This window comes from Boleophthalmus pectinirostris, unplaced genomic scaffold, assembly GCF_026225935.1.
Source record: "Boleophthalmus pectinirostris isolate CB_2022bp ecotype Guang Dong unplaced genomic scaffold, ASM2622593v1 HiC_scaffold_9, whole genome shotgun sequence".
In the NCBI taxonomy this organism is placed as follows: Eukaryota; Metazoa; Chordata; class Actinopteri; order Gobiiformes; family Gobiidae; genus Boleophthalmus; species Boleophthalmus pectinirostris.
The window spans coordinates 21,783,686-21,802,730 of record NW_026571541.1 but is presented as its reverse complement, the minus strand read 5'-3'; the positions used below and the strand labels follow the sequence as shown (position 1 = coordinate 21,802,730).

Sequence of the window (19,045 nt, the reverse complement as noted above, 5' to 3'; positions counted from 1 at the left end):
CTCTGCATGTATTCTCAGTTTGTACATGCATCTGAGGGTGAGGTTAACTGTTTTCTTTCTCCCCTACTTAAAGTCATTCTTTTGTGCGGCGCTAAAAAAAAGTCTCTGCTTACTGCTATCAGGTACCCTATACAAATGTAGTCAATGAGTTCATACAATAGACACCATTTGGCCTGGATTTTAGCTTCAATATCACACCCGTACAATGCATCTCAGTGGATAGATTGGAGTTTTGATGTCAGCTGTTGCTCGGAGCAGGGAGAGGGTTTCGTGTTGGTTCCAGGGGGTTGTTGGGTTCACTGTGCCTCTGAAATCACAGTGCACACATGCCCAGAGTCCTGTCCTTGAACTGTGAAGGAATATGTTGCTAGGAAAAGTTTTTTTTTTTTTTTTAATCAGACTGACAGACTGCAATAGTTGAAGAGAGGCCAACTGAAAAAGAGCCAGGCAAGACCAAATTCAAGGGCCAAACACTGGCTAAATGAGATGCTACTTTGTTTGAACTGGTAGTTTTAACTTCCAGAGTTTCACTTGTAGGATCTATGATACATAGTTAAAGGTGACAACACAGCAATATGAAAAACTACACTGAAATGTGGTGGGATTTTCTGAAAGGAATTAGAAGAGTTGAGCATTGTGGTTATTTATCCAAGGGAGTGGATGACTTACAAAGAATTCTTACATGAAGGCATGAATATAGTCTACAAAAACTCTACTGCCCCACAGAACAAGAGCTGTTTTCTATCAAGAGTTCCAGGCTCGTATCATACTTGTAAATACTTTCTGTGTTCAATTATAGCTAAAAAGGAAAGAAGGCAGAAAGAGCTCAGTAGACTGACGCAGGCAAGATAACTCAAGTCTGAATCATAGGAACACTATTTCCTCGTATCATCTCTTCTCACCTCTCCCACTTCAGTTCCACTTGTGCTAAGCCACAATGGGACATTGTTACTTCCTATACGTCAGCAAAAGTCATTTGATTATTTTCACTTTTAACCACATAGATTTTGTCTTTGTTCTTTAGAAGTGTCTCGCACTCAGATTTGCATGACACTGATTCAAAACAACACCATATTGTCTTTCTCTGGTCAGCAGTATCCAAATTGAAGATTGGTGGTTTGATCTCTGCTGTGACTAAGCCCTATTGCCAGTGTGTCCATGAGCAACACACCTTTAGGGTTTACATTGCCTGTATTCAGATGTGTTGTATCTGTTTATGAGTGAACAGAACAATTGGGATAATTTGTATCCAACCCATCGTGTTTACATTCATGTCTCTGCATGATCAATAAACCTAATAATATTCATATTAATGCAACACAGTTCTTGACTTTTCATTATGTAGACCGTATTGTAGTTTAATTATCTCAAATAAATAGGCGTCAACAATTTCTGACACAATTTATTCAAGTTTCCAATAGAGATCTAATCAGCAGTTAATAGTTAGTTGGTATTTTAGTTCTATTTTTTATGTTGAGAAGATTGCTTTAATATGATGATGCCTAATCAATTTTCTTTTTGTTTAACAGAATACGAGGACTTACCTGGATAGTCACCACATACCCACAACTTTTCTTGGCAATACTTTCTTGTTTTTTTACCCTTTGGCCGACCCACAGTAGTTCTTCACTGGCAAGCTTTATGTCTTCATGCTACAACTAAAGCTGCCAGCTGAAGAACTGTTGTGGTCAGCTCTATACATCTGCAGTGTCCCTCCCGGCAGTACGATTTGTCCACTCCTGACCCCCGCACAGAGTCCCAGTTACGTGTGCAGCTCGATCATGTGCTAACCCTCACACCATGACACCTGCTGTATTATGTAACGAAAAGCATTGCATCATGGAACGTCAAATCATCTCCGCCGTTCTCACTTAAAGGAATGAGAGAAATGTTAGCAGCCATTGCATGTTTTCAGGTGAGTTGTGATTAGATGATGATTGTTGAACACTTTCACCCAATTGCGCCATCACAAACATCTTAAACCTGTTTAGGGGTGGGTGATATTGACAAAAATGAATATTTCAGAGTTTTTGGGTTCTCATGGTAAAGATAATTTGCACTCCCATCAGAAATGTGCTAAAGTGTGCCTGTATGCCTTAGTTGAATGTATTGAACTAAAGGTAAATGACTGAATAGTACCTTATACTCCTGTTTGGAAGATGACACTGTAAGTTAATTTTCTTTTTAGTTTTATAATCAGCTTTATACAGCTTTGACCATAATCTTATTTTAGATTATATACTTGATGTCTCTGAAACTGACTGCTTAATATATATATTGGACAATAACTCACTTAGTAAATATGTGTAGTGCAGAAAAAATAAACTGGACAAAAGTAGTTTCTTCAGTTCTGACAGGGTTCCTCTGATGGTCAGGAGTTAGAGGACATGAACGATCATGCAAAATATGATTTTGGCAAGTTCACAGGGTAGTTCAAAGGACTAATAACAAATAGTCTTTACTGTAAACAACTAGAGTGTGTTAGTTTCAGTGTAGTTAACTCTTCCACGCACATATTAAGGTAGGACTTCGTAGAAACTAATTGGATGAAAGGTGAAAAGTATTATTCAGTCTTAAAAATATTGAGAGAATTCAATTCAAATTAACCTTTAGTATGATGTTTATTAAAAATTATTCAAAATTTATATGCACAGAGCGTACATTTAAGTCCTGTATGAGAATGACATGCACCATAAACAGACATGTGGTGTGTGACCTGAACGCTCATAAAGCAGACTTCAAGTGCCCAGAGCAGGATACAGGCTCAAAGGTGTCTCTTTAAAAAGCTGCCAGTCGGAGCCTGACACAGGAAAGGAATGTTCCACTCCTGAACTAAACCAGATGCCTACGCTCCACCATATTGAGATCATGGACAACTTATGTGCTCTGGTCTGGCCCCTATGTTGGCGTATGTATAACCTTGTGTCTGTCTGATCCTCAATCTGCTTATGTCCTGGTCTTCTGATCTCTGCAGTTCAGTCCATGTACTTGGCAGACCTGCACTTCTCCCCTCCACCCCCACCACTACCAGACCTTGAATTAGTTCACACTCCCTCTACTGTACTTCCTTTCGAGTAGCATTGTAGCACAGTCTTCTGCGTTATGAACCTGCACACAAGGTTGGCGTATCGTAGACCTTTACACATGCTCAGGACTTGGGCAAGCTGTAAGAAGCACCTGCTGTCATTCTAATGATAGTATTTTTCTGCCAGTATGTGCACATGTCCAGACACTCTACACTTTAGATTTTCTGATCCAGACGCAGGGAGTACCTAGAGGGCCACTACCTGTGCCAGCTGCAGAGCCAGATGTTTAACGCCAGAAGAGCAGTGAAGACAGGGATCAGTTTCTTTTTTTGCTTGTTACATTCAAATATAACTTAAAGGTGCATTGTGTGTTTTTTCTGGTGGAGGGTCCATTAAATACTTCTCTCCATAGAGGCACAGTAAACCTTTCTACCTCTGCCTGTTTTGTAATTCTGAGCAATAAAACCACATGCAACTGAATAAATATATAAAGTAGAGCAGTTTAATATCATTCTGTGGAGCAATGACATTTCCACAGAAACAAGTAGGTGACAGACCCCCAACCAAAAAGTTGCATAGTATATGTTCTTCATTTGAAATGAGAAGATACTGTCAGTTTCCTCAGTAGTAACAGGAGGCCATTGGTAGAGTTGCCTGTGCCCTTTGGAGCGTGTAACAGTAGTCACCACCTCACAGCATGGAAAGGCATTAGGCGGCTGACTTTGACCCAGGCTGTTACTAGATTATCTTTTACTGTTCAGGTCTATCCAGCTCTCTCAGAAGGTCAGACTGAATATCCCTGCCCTGTTTAAGTCAATCGCACTTTGGATCTCATAGGATCCTTATCTCTCCAGTCTGTCTGCTGTACTTTTAGGAACAGCTAATAAACTGATAACAGAAGACGGTGATGCAGTGGTAGTAGTCATTTTATTTAATTAGTAACATGATATAAAATGCTAGAAGTAATAACAAATGCACAAGATTCTCATAACATCATATGCAGGGCAGCGTCTGTATAACTCTATGGGTGATTCACTGTTCACTGTTTTGGAAAAGTTGGAAAACTATCAAAATTTTATTAAAACTTATAATTTTTGTCTGGGAATGAGTCCATAAATTTGCCATATTAATTTTGTGGTTGAAGGTCTGGATGATAAAATGATGCCACTAATACTTTAATACTATATGTGGTGGTGGTGGTGGTGGTGGTGGTGGGTGGGTCCATTATTGGTTTGTGATTGTTTTGTTTCATATGGAGAGGGCCAGTAAGTACAGCAATATTATACCATTTTGACTGTTATAAGGCAAATTATTTCATAGAATTTTGATCTGCCCTGTAATATTACTGATATTTTTCAGTCCTCTGTCCCCTCTGTCTCAATGAAGTTTCCTTATATCACACCAGTCTCTTAGATGGGAGCAGGGAGAGTCTCCAAGGCCAGCTCTGAAGAGGTTTACAAGCGCCTCCTAAATTCTTCCCTGTGGGTGAAATCATGTGAAAGCAGCTTAGGCAGATTATCCCTGCCTCGACAGCAGCTGGCACTCCCTCCTTCACAGTGCACCTGACTAGATGGTGTGTGACACTGTGGACACATGCAGCGCCTTAGCACACTGCTCCAGCCTGACCAGGACCTGTAGCCCAAGGGGACATCCACACCTTGGCTCACCTGCCACTCAGACAGACTTCATACTCGGAACTATAGAGTGCTGTTAGAATAATCACAATTTTAGTTGGTGCATTTGTCAAATCGCACAGACTGTGACTAATCATTTTTTAAAACTGCAATGGATGGGGTGGGTTAACTTAAGTATTTCTTCTTCCTTTTCCATCCTTTTCCAGAAATGTGCTTTTCTGTTGTTTACAGTGTATATGTTGTATGCATATGATTATTTTTCTTTCTTGGCACAAACTCTAATTAAAAACAAATCAATCAATTATTTTGATAATAGACTGTTGGATGTTGGACAACAAAAATCACGTTATTGAACAGAAAGAAAAAACTCTCAACCATTCGGTTTTTTACCTTTTACAAGCAGATTTTTGCAATCACAATACTTTAGAAAAATCTAAATTTTACTTTTTTCTTAAAACCATGTAGCCTTAGTGCAGTACAATACATTTTCATATTAATGATGGTTGTTTTTCAGTCGTGGAAACATATGAAAAAATAAATAAAATACTGTGATTGATGTTGGATTATTTTCATCAGCATATTTCATAGGCTTGACCAATGGGATATAATGAAAACTAGAGAAATCATCGCCATGGTAACCAAGTAATTGACACCCAGTTCCATGAGCCGTATTATGACTGTAAAACTCTACCAAAAAGGTCATGGGAAGTAATAGCTGCACTTTTAATTACATGTTAACATACAGTAATTTTGCATAAAATATAGACCAGTGATGAATTAACAGGGTGAATATTCATTTTCATAATTCAATTAAATCAGATGCAGACTGAGACAGCTAAAATTCACTTTTTTTAAAAATGACCCATCAGCCCTAACCCAGCAATTGGGTAGAAAAACTAACCCAGCATTTTTTAGGGAGTACCATTTGTCATCAATAACATTTCTAGTTTTGTTTTTGACTTTCTATTAGAATGTATTTGTTTTTGTCAACATGGCCACTGCAGTTGCCAAGAACTATAATCATAATCTCTAGTTTTTATTATTTTATATTCTTATTGTTATCATTGGCTTGACCGGCAGGAGGTCAGTCATTGACAGATAAAAATATTTAAAGGAAGGAACATCTATTTAGTAGTATAGATGGTATGGCAGCAGTATGACTGCCACTTTCACCCCACAATGAAATGATTACAATTCCTGTAAAATGAATAGGGCCTTTCTGTTTAGAGTTTGTATGTTTCTATTGTGTTATAGGTGAGTTTTCATAGGCTAATACTTCAGCAAGGTACTTCCTTAAACTCCTCACCAAGACCCTGGCCCAAGATCTAGAATAGAGTCTGGAAGAGCTGCCCTGTCACTAAATACTGCTGTTTGGCCATATAAGCATTGAAGAATCGGTCAAAAATGTATTTATAAATTGTAAATATTGTCCATATTACAATTATATATAGTCTTTTTACTTTGATGTGCAGTATTGTAGAGTAAGCCGCTATATTGAGTATATTAGTGTCATTTTTAGAGCTTTGGACTCTTTCCAAGTATAGTTTAATGAGGTCCCAGATGTACTGTCATCTCAATGTGTCAATACAATCAACACCCTTCACACCAAGCTGATTTATCTAGTATGACGGGAATGTTTATGCAACTTCAGAATCATTGGCAGATTGAGACAGTTAAGTTACTTTTCTGCTTGTCAATGTCAGGTAAATCACTGAGCTGTGTGTTGCCATTTTACGGGTCACAACACAAGCCAGTAAGCTTAATGTCAGACTGAATGGACAGCATTTAAAAAACATTATTTTATTTGAGGGAAAAAATGTCCTTGTCACATGTGGTAAATGTTACAAAACAAAATCTTGATTAGAAATATCATGTTTGGGCTGAGAATTTTTGTTAATTGCATTGTGTAGTCTGTCTTTCATCTGCTGCAGTTTTTGAAATTGAAACCATGATCTTCTGCAGCGTCTCGTTGATACACAGCCATGATAAATGACCAATGAATAAAGCCATTTGTCCTAACAGTCAATAACTGTCTTCAGACCCTTCTGTGATTTTCCATTGTGGAGAATCCAAAAATCAGACATGTGTTGAGGCTTTTAAGAATCACATTTTATGGATTTGGATTTGGATAAGAGATATTTGAGACAGCTCTTGTGGGTGGTGGTTCCTGGTTTATTGAGCAAACAAGGTCCAAGTAGGAAGTGTAATTTGGAATCATAACCATTAACACATTTTTAGGAGCTTGCAAGTACCATGTGACAGAAACGGTGCAGTTGCCATCACTACAGTGCACTACCAAATCCACTGTGCGTTCTGTCTCGGATAGTTTTACACTTTGCAGCCGGTACTTGGCCAGCACCATCTCCCAAAATAACTTGTACTTCCACATAGGTGGGCTGAGAAGAGCTGGGAAGAAAGAGTGGAGATGGATGAGAGGTTTGGATGTGTAGACTTCCAATACAACGTGTGTTCCTGTCTATCTTCTCAGTGAAGGCTCATTATGTACTTCTTCACCAAGTCCGACAAGTTCCAACCGAATCCAAACACACATTTAGTCCATGTCCGTTTCTCATCGGGCCCTTACATAGACACATACTTGAAAACCCTATGCAGTTAGCTGAAAAGAGAGGCCCATACATGTCGAGGCAGCCAAAGAGGGAGAGCGCTTACCCAACACAGTTATAAATAACCATACGGCTTGCACCTTAAGACGGTTTTGTCTGGCTCGAGGGCGCTCGGAGTTCAATGTAACCTGACAACTTAATCCCTTGTAAGAGTGAGACCAAGTGAGACTAGTGAACGTCTAGGATTTCCCAAGTTACTGTTGCTCATTAGCACCTAATAGAAATGCAAACACCACAATTTTATACATATATATATATATATATATATATATATATATATATATATATATATATATATTATATATATATATATATATATATATATATATATATATATATATATATATACCTGCCCCTGTTGTATTCTTACATACCACCACTAGATGCTATCTATCTTACTGCTGTAGGCAGGTGAGCCTTAACAAAGGCCAGGTGAGGGAAGTTTGGAGGGGGTACAGGTTCCTGGCATATCTACTGGTGAAAAAAAATGGTCTCAAACTTTTGACAACCTTTAATGTTCCACAGTAGAATGTTCCACAGTACAGTGTTTATTGTATCTATCTTGCACTTATTCGGTTATTGTATTGATATGGTGAATGAGGTTGACTCTCCAAACATCTGACCTGTTACTTGGCCTGGTGGCAACACCTGCTTGTCTTCATATGGTCTTGGGTGGGGCACATTCTCTCATATTCTGTAACTCAGGGCTTGAACAACATGTTAATGTCTTTGGACGGCAGGAAGGTACCCTGGTAAACCTATAGAAACAGATGATTTTATTTATTTATTTATTTATTTTAATTTTTATTTATTTTAAACAAAAGCATGCATACATCTATTCTCCAGACGTATAGACATTTAGAGTAAATGGGCAAGACCAAACTTATGCTGCATTGTTCAACCTCAATGTAACAGAAATTCAGTAGTGAGTGTACGTGCATGCATGTCGCACATATTTGAGGAAATTGTGCGTGGCTGCAAATGGGGGCGTTGGCCAGAGGAGGCGCTGTACGTTCTTTGCACCACATGGTCCACATTAGCGCACCAGCCGTCCCTCTGCCAGTGGGCTCACTCAAACGCCCCACTGTTCCTGCGCTCTTCCCCATTCAGGAAACACCATCTCAAGTCATTTTTTGTGATGGCTGGTGTCCCTCAGGACTATTTGCGGGATATGGAAGTTCACTGAGTTTGTGTGCAGCCATGCGCACTGTGCCAGCGGACTGTGATACTGTAAAGCTGGGATCGATGCATTATTCACATAGTGTGGTTAGAGACTAGAGCAGCAGCACGCTCTCCTTTTAAAGACACATACCGTAACTACAACGTTGCTTTACATGGCTCCTGCATTTCACATTTTTTTCAGATCCTTGTCAGTGAGGTCCAAAACTAGACAGAAAATGTACTTCCTTATTAAATATTTCCTGTGCAAAATTGACTTTTGGCACGCAGTTGTAGTACGAGCAGTATTCATATAAGCGTACCTTTAACAAGGTTTAGTAGAACAACTCCTACTCCCTTTATTGTTGTTTTATCTGTGGGAAAAGCACATGCTATGTAGCGAAATAGCCAGGTTATTTCAAGATTTTTTAAACAAATTTTTCATTTCATTTCAAGTCTTACCTTTAAAACTGACAAAACATACTACAACTACCAATTACATTACATCATTTGCCGTTGACCCCATATGGCCCTTGTTATGCTTTCACTTCCTGCTCCTAAACAGGTAGACAAATAGTCTTAAGAGCATGCCAGGTTAAGTGCACTGAGGTCAGACGGGATGGCCGCCGAATAGCACCCATTTAATCCCTGGACAGACCATCCAGCAGCAGATTACAGTCACAGGCCCGTGGGGAGAGGAGGAGCGTCCCATAGGCCAGCTCTGTCCTGGCTGCACTTCAATCACGTTCAATATCCCACTTCCTTTGTTCATATCCTCATTGGCCCTGCATGATGAAAAGGTCAATACAGCACGGTCACATGTCTGATCAGAAATGATGTGTGCGGAAATCTGGGTTCAAACTGCTAACAGATGATAATTAAATACAGGCTGTTTCAAATGAATTATGTAGTCCCTGTCTAGGCTTATTTAACTGTATAAATGTGTTATATGAGCATTACATTTTGCTACAAAAGTTTCAAACAAAACTTTAGACAGTTAAAAGTGTACTGTGTAAATTTTCTGGTTGAGGATTCTATAATTGCTTGTTTCCATGATGATGTTAATGATTTCCTTGGTATGTTCCACAATATATCTTTTATTTTACACTGCAAAAAGATGCAGTGTTGCTGTGAGTGGGGTTGCCTCCCGTGATCTCTCTCATTGTAAGATGAAACAAGACATTCAGATGGTGTTATGTTATAGCTATAGCGTTATTTCTGCCCATTGGGTTTAAACATTCTGTGCCTGTGATATTTTCCCTTGAACTGTGTCTCTGGAGTGATAAAGCTAATGCAGGAGTGAGCTGTTGTTGAAAGCAAACAATAAGATTAGGTGTGTTCATTCTCAGGGGGCGTTTAGGTCAATTAGCTCAATTAGCTCACAGTGCTACCGCTGGAGGATTTGACTTGTCTCTGTAAGTGGCTCATCAAAGGTCTTCTGCTGATGACGTCTGACATCCTCGACAATACACAGGCTCATGGGAGTGGCACTGGTGTGGAGGCACTGCTCATTATGAACACGCAGCAAAATAATAACACATAGATATAATTTCAAACATCAATAAAAGTCGCCCATGCTTGGATTAATTTCAGTATCAATACCATAATTTTAGATTCCAATTGCCAAGCGGTCACTCAACAGGACATGTTCATTGCTATGCTTACTGCTATTGTGTCTTCATTAACTTATTATCATCTGCACACCACAGCCATGAGGAGCATCTTTGGCTGAGAGCTTCCACCTCTGACCCTGTGTGAGATAAGTGCACTGGCCCTGTGCACTTTGTCCTGGCTGCTATGTGTTCTGGTATGTAGCTAAAGGTCGAGGCCAGGCACAAAGTGGGACAGCAGAGGCTCAATCAGGGGAGGTGCTCAGGTCAAAATGGCGAGAGAAGTCGATGTCTGTTATTGTGAAATTTAATCCAATGTGAAGATCTCTAACTATACTGCGTTAACAGTAAGACTAAATACTATTCATTTGATTGTAGTTGTATTGTTAAACACTGCCATAAGTAGGCCTATATACTTCAGGTGTTGGTAATGAAGAAAGTAAACAGAAGGCTCACAGTATAATGAACAACGGTTTACACATAAGGAAAGCACTACACTTAATTTAAGTTTAGTTTCTTTCTGGTTTGAGTATCCAAAGAGTGCATACTGCTGTTGTTTCTTTGGGTGAGACATTTTACCCGTAATAATTATCATGATGTGATGTGTAAGTGAGTGGTTGGAGAAGTGAAACTTTAGTGCAGAATGGTAACCACACTGCCCAGAGCAGCTGTGGCCATCACTGACTCTGGGGAGCGAGTGATACCTGTTTGACAGCGCTCTGACAACCTCAAAAAGTGCAATACAAAACCAGGCCATGGTTATTATTTTTCATTAACTCTGAACAAGAGAATCAGTCATCTTTGGTTCAAAGATAACTGACAGGTCATTCAGGCGTGTGGAGAAAAGGCATGTCTTGGCATTCATATATTTGTTTCAGTTGTCTTAGCTCATCTATGTCGCTCTTAAAAAACTTGATATGGCTTTTGCACAGTAATGTTTGTTCATAAATGATGAGTAGATAACTTCTTCCTTATACACAGTTTACTGTAAGAGCTTCTTATCCAAACCTCTGGCATTTGAGTGTCATTCCAGAGGGTTTTGAGGCTGTCCCTTACACACGCATGACTTCACCAAGTGCAGTCTGTTCCTGACAATTATGCAAGTCAGGGCAGCTACAGCTAAGCACACGCACATCCTACACACACTATGACAGTATCCACAGAGTAGTCCTGTGGTCCTCCAGTGGTCAGAGATTGTACTGCAAGTCAAAATTCCTGTGACTGACCTCTGGCCTTTTCTAGAAGGCTACGAAGGCTACATGTCAGAGCTTCACAGAATGATTAGAAGAGATATTGATAGAGACAAACTTGAATTGTCCCTTGTCTGACTGCAAAAAAAGTATATTCAATAAATAAGAAGGCAGTTTACAGAGAGTCAAGTAAGGCAAAAAGTAAGTCAAGAAAGTTTGTAATAGTTCAACATGTGCCAAACGTTTTGTAACTTGGGATCAGGACATTTCATGCTTATGAGACAAGGGTTGGGAATTTAGTTGACAAAACACTTAATAAGTTACACTACATCCAAATCTTTGCCTCCCTCCTCTTCATATTCACTCAGTCCTATGAACACATCAGCCCTGTCCTCCAGAACCTGCCTCCTCTTAGATGTGTTCCAGCCCCACACTCCATCTCACTCCCTCCGCTCCTCTGACACCAGCCTTCTGTCCCTTCTCTGTGGGACCTATCGCTCCGAACCTGGGGAGACAGAGCCTTCTCCATCGCCACCCCCACCCTCTGGAATTCACTACTTCAGCAACTCTGTAATTACACCGACTTCCCCACCTTCAAGATAAATCTCAAAACCCATCTGTTTAGAATATCTTTTGATAATCTGTAACTTTTTCTCTGTGTGATTTACTGTTTTTATCTTTCTTGTATTATTAGTTTATTGTTCTTTTTCCTGTTTAGAATATATATGTTCTTTAAAACATTTTGAGTTTTGAGTTTGAGTGTCATGAAAAGCACTAGAATGCATTGTTGTATAGTTAATTAACCATGGTTAAGAGCTAATGGCAAACTGCATGTATGTTGCGAACATCTAATTTAGGAATAAAAAAGGCAGTATGTTTGAGAAATCCAGTAAATGTAAATTGCAATTTCACTGCATTTATATGTAAAGTCTGTAAGACTGAGGACAGGCTGTATTTGATAACCATTTAACTATTTATGTACCTTCCTTAAGGAAAATACTTTGTACATTGTTCTATCAAGATAGGATTTAAAGAAAAATTGCCATTGACTTATTGTAAAATCAATGATAGATGGAACTTTTTGGTGGGGTCAGTATTGATTGTGAATACTCTTTGTCCTGTAGTGGAGAACTTTTTGTTATTCATGTGTACTTCGAGTAGATCTGAGCTGTAGAGGGATGAATGAACACTTTTTATAACTCATTATGAGACAAACTACTACTGGTTCATTCTGCTCATTATTTATCACAGCTCATGTTTTTATCGATATTGCACACTTATAATAGTTTTTGAACTATTGAATAAGGATCTTTTGGCGAGGCAGGACAGGATAGTACACACTTTGTACTACAATGTGCAAATACACTGGGTTTTGTTTTTAAATTCCAGAGTTTTGGTCAGGTAAGAAATAATGAAAGCAAAAGCCTGTTTTTAATATACAAATGAACATTACATAATCTGCTCTGCTGAAAGCGATGTGACTCCTGCTTACTGGGGAACAGATAGTGAAAATCACAACTCCCCCTTTCTCTTATAGCGCACACATTAGCTCTCTGAGTAGTTTTTCTACCTCTTTCTCTGTAACCCTAAAACCAATACCTCATTCCCACAGCAGCAGCAGCAGCAGCATTAGCGCACAAAAGGTTTACACATTCATAAATATTATGTTATGTGCGTGTATTCTGTGCGTCATGGAAGAAAACCTCCCCCCATGTGTTATGCATATGAATGAATGGCCTTTTGCACAGGGAATAGCTCCTCCCTAGAAAATCCATGACTGTACTTTCCCAAAATAGACTATGACTTGCTCAAAGTGGAACTAATGCATCAGCTATGGGTGTCCACAGACGCAACTGATAGGATAAAGAGGGGGGTGTTCTCAAAGATGTGTGAATGAATGAACTGGTACAGTAGACTGGTTTCCCATACATAGCTAACATGTGCTAATGCAGCCAGACAGCAGAACAGTGTAGAGGTGTGTGTGACGCATGTTCTATGAGTCACCACAGAATTAGGCCAAGGTACAGCAAAGCCCATTGTCACCACATTTAGGTTAATGACAGTAAAATATATAAATGGATTCTAAATGTTTTTCTTACATATCTGTGCCTAAACTGGAAGAAAAATAATAAATTAGGATGATGACAGAAAAATCATTATGGTGACCCCTGGCTACACACTGAAGAAGCATTTTCCCCCCTACATACTCAAATCTTTAGGAAATCAGAGAACATGATTTGAGTGTTTATATAAATGTTTTGCTTGCACTCATTATAGATGACCATAACAAATGTATTTGTATCTAAAATATGAACTACTTACATCATAAATATGTAAAATCAAATAGAAAAATCCTTGCAATGTTGATTAATGTTTACATATTAATTAATGCAGGCAACAACAACTGCTATAGAAAATATTTTAAATAAATAGTTTTCACCAACATTGCTCTGTCAAATTGTCAATCCAGTACAGACCAAGAAGTCTATTAACCATAGACTAGTAGTAACCAAACAAGTGAAAATATCTGAATATTTGGAGGTTAGGCCATAGGCCAAATTAGATCTTTTGGAGGGCTTGATCTGGGCCCCGGCGCAAATGGAATAGGCCTGGATTAGGCAGCATTTTCTTATACCTTTCTAACATTGCCACTAGAGGGTGCACACAAATGACCTCATCCCCATTCAAGCTGCTATTGAATACTATATTTGGATATTTTTCTCTCTGAATTAATTAAATGCTTAACAGATCATCTGAAATTTCCTCTTCTGTTACAGGGTTATGCAGCCAACTCAAAATGATTGGGTTTTTCTATTGTGTAATTAATGTGGAAATATGTGTTAACACTGGGTAATTTCTGAAGTAATAGCCCCTCAAAGTGCTTACAGACTCAACAGGAGCAGTGCATTTCTCTCACACACGGTGCCCTGCAGATGGGAGACAGATGTTTAATAGACCAGGTCATAGAGTCCATACAGTAATTGTCTGCTCCACTGTTTCTCCGTATTGGGCGCATTGTTCAGATCACCACATCCACATAAATCCAGGAAATTTCCTCTGGAATGGAAACAATGTCCTTTGCGTATATGAGGCTGTTTGTGTTTCTGGCTCCCTCTCTCTCCCCGTCTGTCTCACGCAGAACCGCCATTCAACTCAACTGAATTCTAACACCAGAAATGCATTAGGAAGTGATAGGCTTACATTTTCTACAGAAATGTCGCTTCACTTCATTTTCATTATACATTCACAAAACTAAATTTGTGGAAATTGTACTTTTTAATAAATTAAAGCACTCCTGACATATTTAATAATAAATGACCAACTTTAAACTATTTTGATTGGGTTTCTGAGCTCTGTTTTATACAGTATGTCTTCAGAAATATCCATGGTGTTTTGAAAAGCCTAGATACTGAAAAACACTTTTATTATATGAGAATACTGTTGATTTAATTTGACCTTACTGTCTTCTACAAATATGTTCTTTTCGTTTCTAGTTGCTGCTGCTGGCACAAAATCCAAACAAAGAGATGTAATCTGATTAACCGTGCCTGAGATTATCCTACAGTGAAATCATGCTTGTGTCATCTGCCTTCTTCATACAGGCTCAGTGCCCTGCAGACAGCAGTATGCACACACACATGCCCTGTGTTATAGACTGAGCTAAGATGTCCGACATGCAAGATGCACTGCTGCTGGGGTCTGAGGGCATCAGGAAGACTATTCTGCATGGAGGAGCAGGAGACATCCCCAAGTTCTGCACAGGGACCAAGGTAAAGCAGGTCTAATGTGGCATACTACATTGTCAAAGCCAGAGCTCGTCACATCTCAGAAGCTAAACAAGGCTGGGCCTGGTTTCTCCTTGGATGGGAAACCACTGGGAATACCTGGTGCCACAGTGGGGTGTAAAAAACTGACACTTGTGTCCTTAGGCAATACACTCCCACATTGCCTAGTATGAAAGTTGTGTGTGCATGAGTGATTGGACAGCTGTGACTCCATTAGTAGCTTACCACCACAGGGCATGGAATGAATGAGTAATGTACAAAATTGTAAAGTGACTTAAAGCATCTGGAAAAGTGCATTATTTTGTATATATTTCGTCTATATTTTGTATTTTATTTCTTTCTTTCTACATATGCAGCAATTATCAGTCTCCAGAAGATGGCAGCAGCCTTCCAGGGCCAGAAATCAAATAACACTGAAAAGTAGCATATTGTGACAGAACACCTAGGGACTGCCATTGCAAATTACCACTGACCACATACACTGCGACAACTGAATATTTTGAGAATGTTTAGGATATATTTTAAATTTACCTCTCCCTACCAAGTATACGGTAATAGTGTGCCTCTTCTTTTCCCAGGTGACTTTCCACTTCAGGACACAGTTGTGTGATGATGAGCGGACGGCGATAGATGACAGTAAAGTTGTAGGAACACCGATGGAGATAGTGATCGGAAACATGTTTAAGCTGGACATCTGGGAGACACTGCTGGCTTCTATGAGGGTCGGAGAGGTGGCCGAGTTCTGGTGTGATACAATTGTAAGTGAGAAACTATAGGCCTGTGTCCTTAGTTTTTCACAATAGCGTTGCCATTATTCAACCCCAAAGATGGGATTTTCATCAGCTGAAAGGGTTTTATGCCATAGCATTAATATTGCAAGTTTGTTAAGCCGATTTATGGTATTATTATTATTTATTTATTTTTTATTGGAACTTTCAAAGCAATAACATCTCTATGAAGACAAGCAGTTGACCCTCCACCAGAAAAGTTGCGTAATGCACTTTTAAGTAAAATAATTTAAGATTACATTCTACAACATGAACAAGACCTATTACTGATGAACATAACCTTTGTAACAGTAGTAAAGTAGGTATGTGAAGTGTCTTTGTATATTTCCAAACTCTGAATATTGATATCGCTTATGAAAACTCTTTCCAAAGTATTACTTTATTATTATTACTATTACTGACACTAATTCATCGTTTCCTCTACTGCTCTGACCTAATTAACCTTAACAGACTAGTCATGTCTTAAATAGTGTTGGGTTTGTTTTCAGTGGCAGATGGTGCAGGTACATTAATCTGCATCAGTCTCACTCCTGTGTAATCAGCTCTGAAACCAGCTGATTCAGCTCTCTTCCACTCTCTCCTCCTCTCCATCCTCCTCCTCTCTTTCCTTTCTCTTCTTTGATTAGATTTGATCATTGGAGGGATTCACTACTAGTTTATCAGTGACGCAAAGACCAATGTATTATGTATTACATAATACTGCAATTTAATGTAAGGAAGAAATGCTCTAACAGGGCTCCTATAAATTATAATGACAAAACAACCAAATAAGTCATGTTATAGACAAACCGATTTTATCAGTTAAACAGAAATATTTAATTTTGTTTAGGCTGTCGCAGTTGTAGAGTCAATTTCAGCAATTCTAGGCAAGACATACATTTTGGACATAAGCAGCTACAGTCCAGTGCTTCTTAAAATTCCTATATTAGGCTAAATTTACTCTTGTGAGCTTTAAGCCATGTTATAATGTTGTTAATTCCTCAAAAACATACATGGAATTGTGTTTTGTTTCATTCACACATGTTTGAGTAATCCTTTATTATTAGTGTGTCTACATTTCCAAAGCTCAGAACGCTCTGTTCCATCTTGTGAAGTCATTTTGAGGTACAGCTCCTTTTACCTTTAGTTCAGTAGAAATTTTACTGAAGGTGTATAGAATTTAAAAACAGTGGAGCACTTCCTGTATTACTACATGACATCACAAGGTGTGAGTGTTTTCTGTTTTGAGAGAAGAACTCAACCTAAATATGCAGGGTTTGTGCTTTAAACATGTGTAGATGAAAAAAACACACAACTCCAGGTATATTTTTGATGAGGAAACAACATTTTAACAGAGATCAGGAAAAAGCTTATAGGCCCTTTTAAATTGCCCCTACTGGTGGCACACAGTCCTCTACTTCTCTAATATTTGCTAAAATTTAGTTGTATCCACTGTTAAGACCTGGTTTCATCAATCATAGTTTAGATTTGGAATCACCATCCTGTTATAAACCTTAAGTGGTACTTGGTGTGAAAGGAAAGAACCACTGATGTAGATGATTCACAAACCCACATCTGCCAATGTTAAAACGTTTTAAAATACTTCAGATAATCTCTTTGCTGCCTTGTTTTTTTCCCAGCACACTGGCGTTTATCCACTTGTGGCCAAAAGTATGAGACGAATAGCAGAAGGCAAAGACCCAGTGGAGTGGCAGATGCACACGTGTGGAATGGCCAATATGTTTGCTTACCACAGTCTTGGCTACGAGGACCTGGACGAACTCATGAAGGACCCCAAACCATTATACTTTGTTTTTGAGCTGATCAGGGTATGGTACGCAATACATACTTCAGGGTGAGCATCTCAAATTGAAGTTTAAGTGGGGAAAGTTGGGCAATGTGGTGGACATGGTGGGATGGAAATAATAAATTTAAGACAATAGATACAGACTGCTTTAAAATGATATGGTTTTTGATTCGTTTATCCCTTAAACACAGATACAGATTTTGAAATAGCAACAGGTCATATCATATTCCACCAAAGAAAGACTGCACCCACCAAAACTGATATTTTTTGCAAGGAATCTTGTTCTATGTAAATCTCACTATTTACAAGAAAAAGATGAACATTCTTTACATAAGTGGGGTGAGGGACAGGGACAGATGGTCACCCAAACTTCTTTACAGTTTTATGCATATTTCCATATCATAACTGAATGTGATATGTGTGTCTAATAGGTCCAGCAGCCAAACGAGTATAATAGGGAGTCTTGGGCATTGAATGACGAAGAGAGGTTGAAGGTGGTGCCGGTTTTGCATGGCCAAGGCAATAAGCTCTTCAAGCAGGGCCACTACCCAGAGGCAGCTCAGAAGTACAAAGAAGCCATCATCTGCCTGAAAAACGTACAGACCAAGGTACATACAAAACATTTAAAAGCATTAAATTTGAAGTATCCTGTGATGTGTAATGAAAGTGTGTCACTGTAGGAGAAAGCATGGGAGGCTCCGTGGTTAAAGCTGGAGAAGATGTCCAACACTTTAACTCTGAACTACTGCCAGTGTCTGCTGCGCATGGAGGAGTACTATGAGGTCATCGAGCATACTAGTGACATTATCAACCAGCACCCGGGTATGTTTAAGTACACAATGATAAAGCTATGTATTCATAAGTTTTAGCTTTGTGTTGACACATTTTGCTTTAACTCCTTAACGCCTGAATTTATATGGATGAATATAAAAATTGTTTTGTGTGTGTTTTCGCCTTTAAGGAGATGGTAAATTGAGATTATTAACTTGACTACAGCAAAAAGTAAATAAATAAATAGAAATTTGGGTATGTTGCAAATTTGCGACAACTGGAAACAAGTGCTTGCCAAAGGTTCCTAGGAAGGTTCGGCATATGCACTTTTATCTTCATCCAAATGGATTGTTGCATATTTGTGACAGTCGGTGTTAAGGGGCTGTACTGTCAATTGTTATTTAATTGTTCATTGCTAGCAACGGTCATATTTTTTGATCATTCTGAAACCTTTGTGGATAGCGGGTGCATAGTACAATAGTAAAAAGTTTCATACTTTAACATAAGTACTCTCAAATGATCTCCAATAAATACACTAAAACAATAGTTAATTTAGCTTTGCCCTTTGATTTCAAAATGTGTTATCTTTTAGGGGGAAATATTATAATTAATCCAGAAACCTTTATGTGAAAAAAATGCTTGAAGAGAAATAAACTGTTAAAAGCATATTGTT

General features: G+C 38.7%; 1 protein-coding gene and 1 long non-coding RNA gene across 4 annotated transcripts in view; one reads left to right on the top strand and one right to left on the bottom strand.

The window, feature by feature from the left end:
* Positions 1-19,045, top strand: part of aipl1 (aryl hydrocarbon receptor interacting protein-like 1) — a 32,310-nt gene that overhangs the window by 9,387 nt on the left and 3,878 nt on the right. The window contains exons 4-9 of one of the 3 annotated variants that reach the window (XM_055147821.1): positions 1,530-1,915; positions 14,845-15,012; positions 15,606-15,785; positions 17,435-17,623; positions 18,033-18,209; positions 18,282-18,423. In XM_055147821.1, the coding sequence (XP_055003796.1) occupies positions 14,908-15,012; positions 15,606-15,785; positions 17,435-17,623; positions 18,033-18,209; positions 18,282-18,423 (793 nt within the window). In that variant the 5' untranslated portion in view covers positions 1,530-1,915; positions 14,845-14,907. Of the gene's footprint in view, positions 1-1,529; positions 1,916-10,454; positions 11,813-14,844; positions 15,013-15,605; positions 15,786-17,434; positions 17,624-18,032; positions 18,210-18,281; positions 18,424-19,045 lie in introns of those variants that run through there. The other 2 variants (XM_020940489.2, XM_055147822.1) reach the window with 2 other exon arrangements.
* On the bottom strand, positions 8,595-9,140 carry LOC129407238 (uncharacterized). Its single transcript, XR_008631467.1, has 3 exons — positions 8,905-9,140; positions 8,766-8,816; positions 8,595-8,670 (listed from the first exon to the last, which is right to left on the bottom strand). It is a non-coding gene; the product is annotated as an uncharacterized LOC129407238 (long non-coding RNA).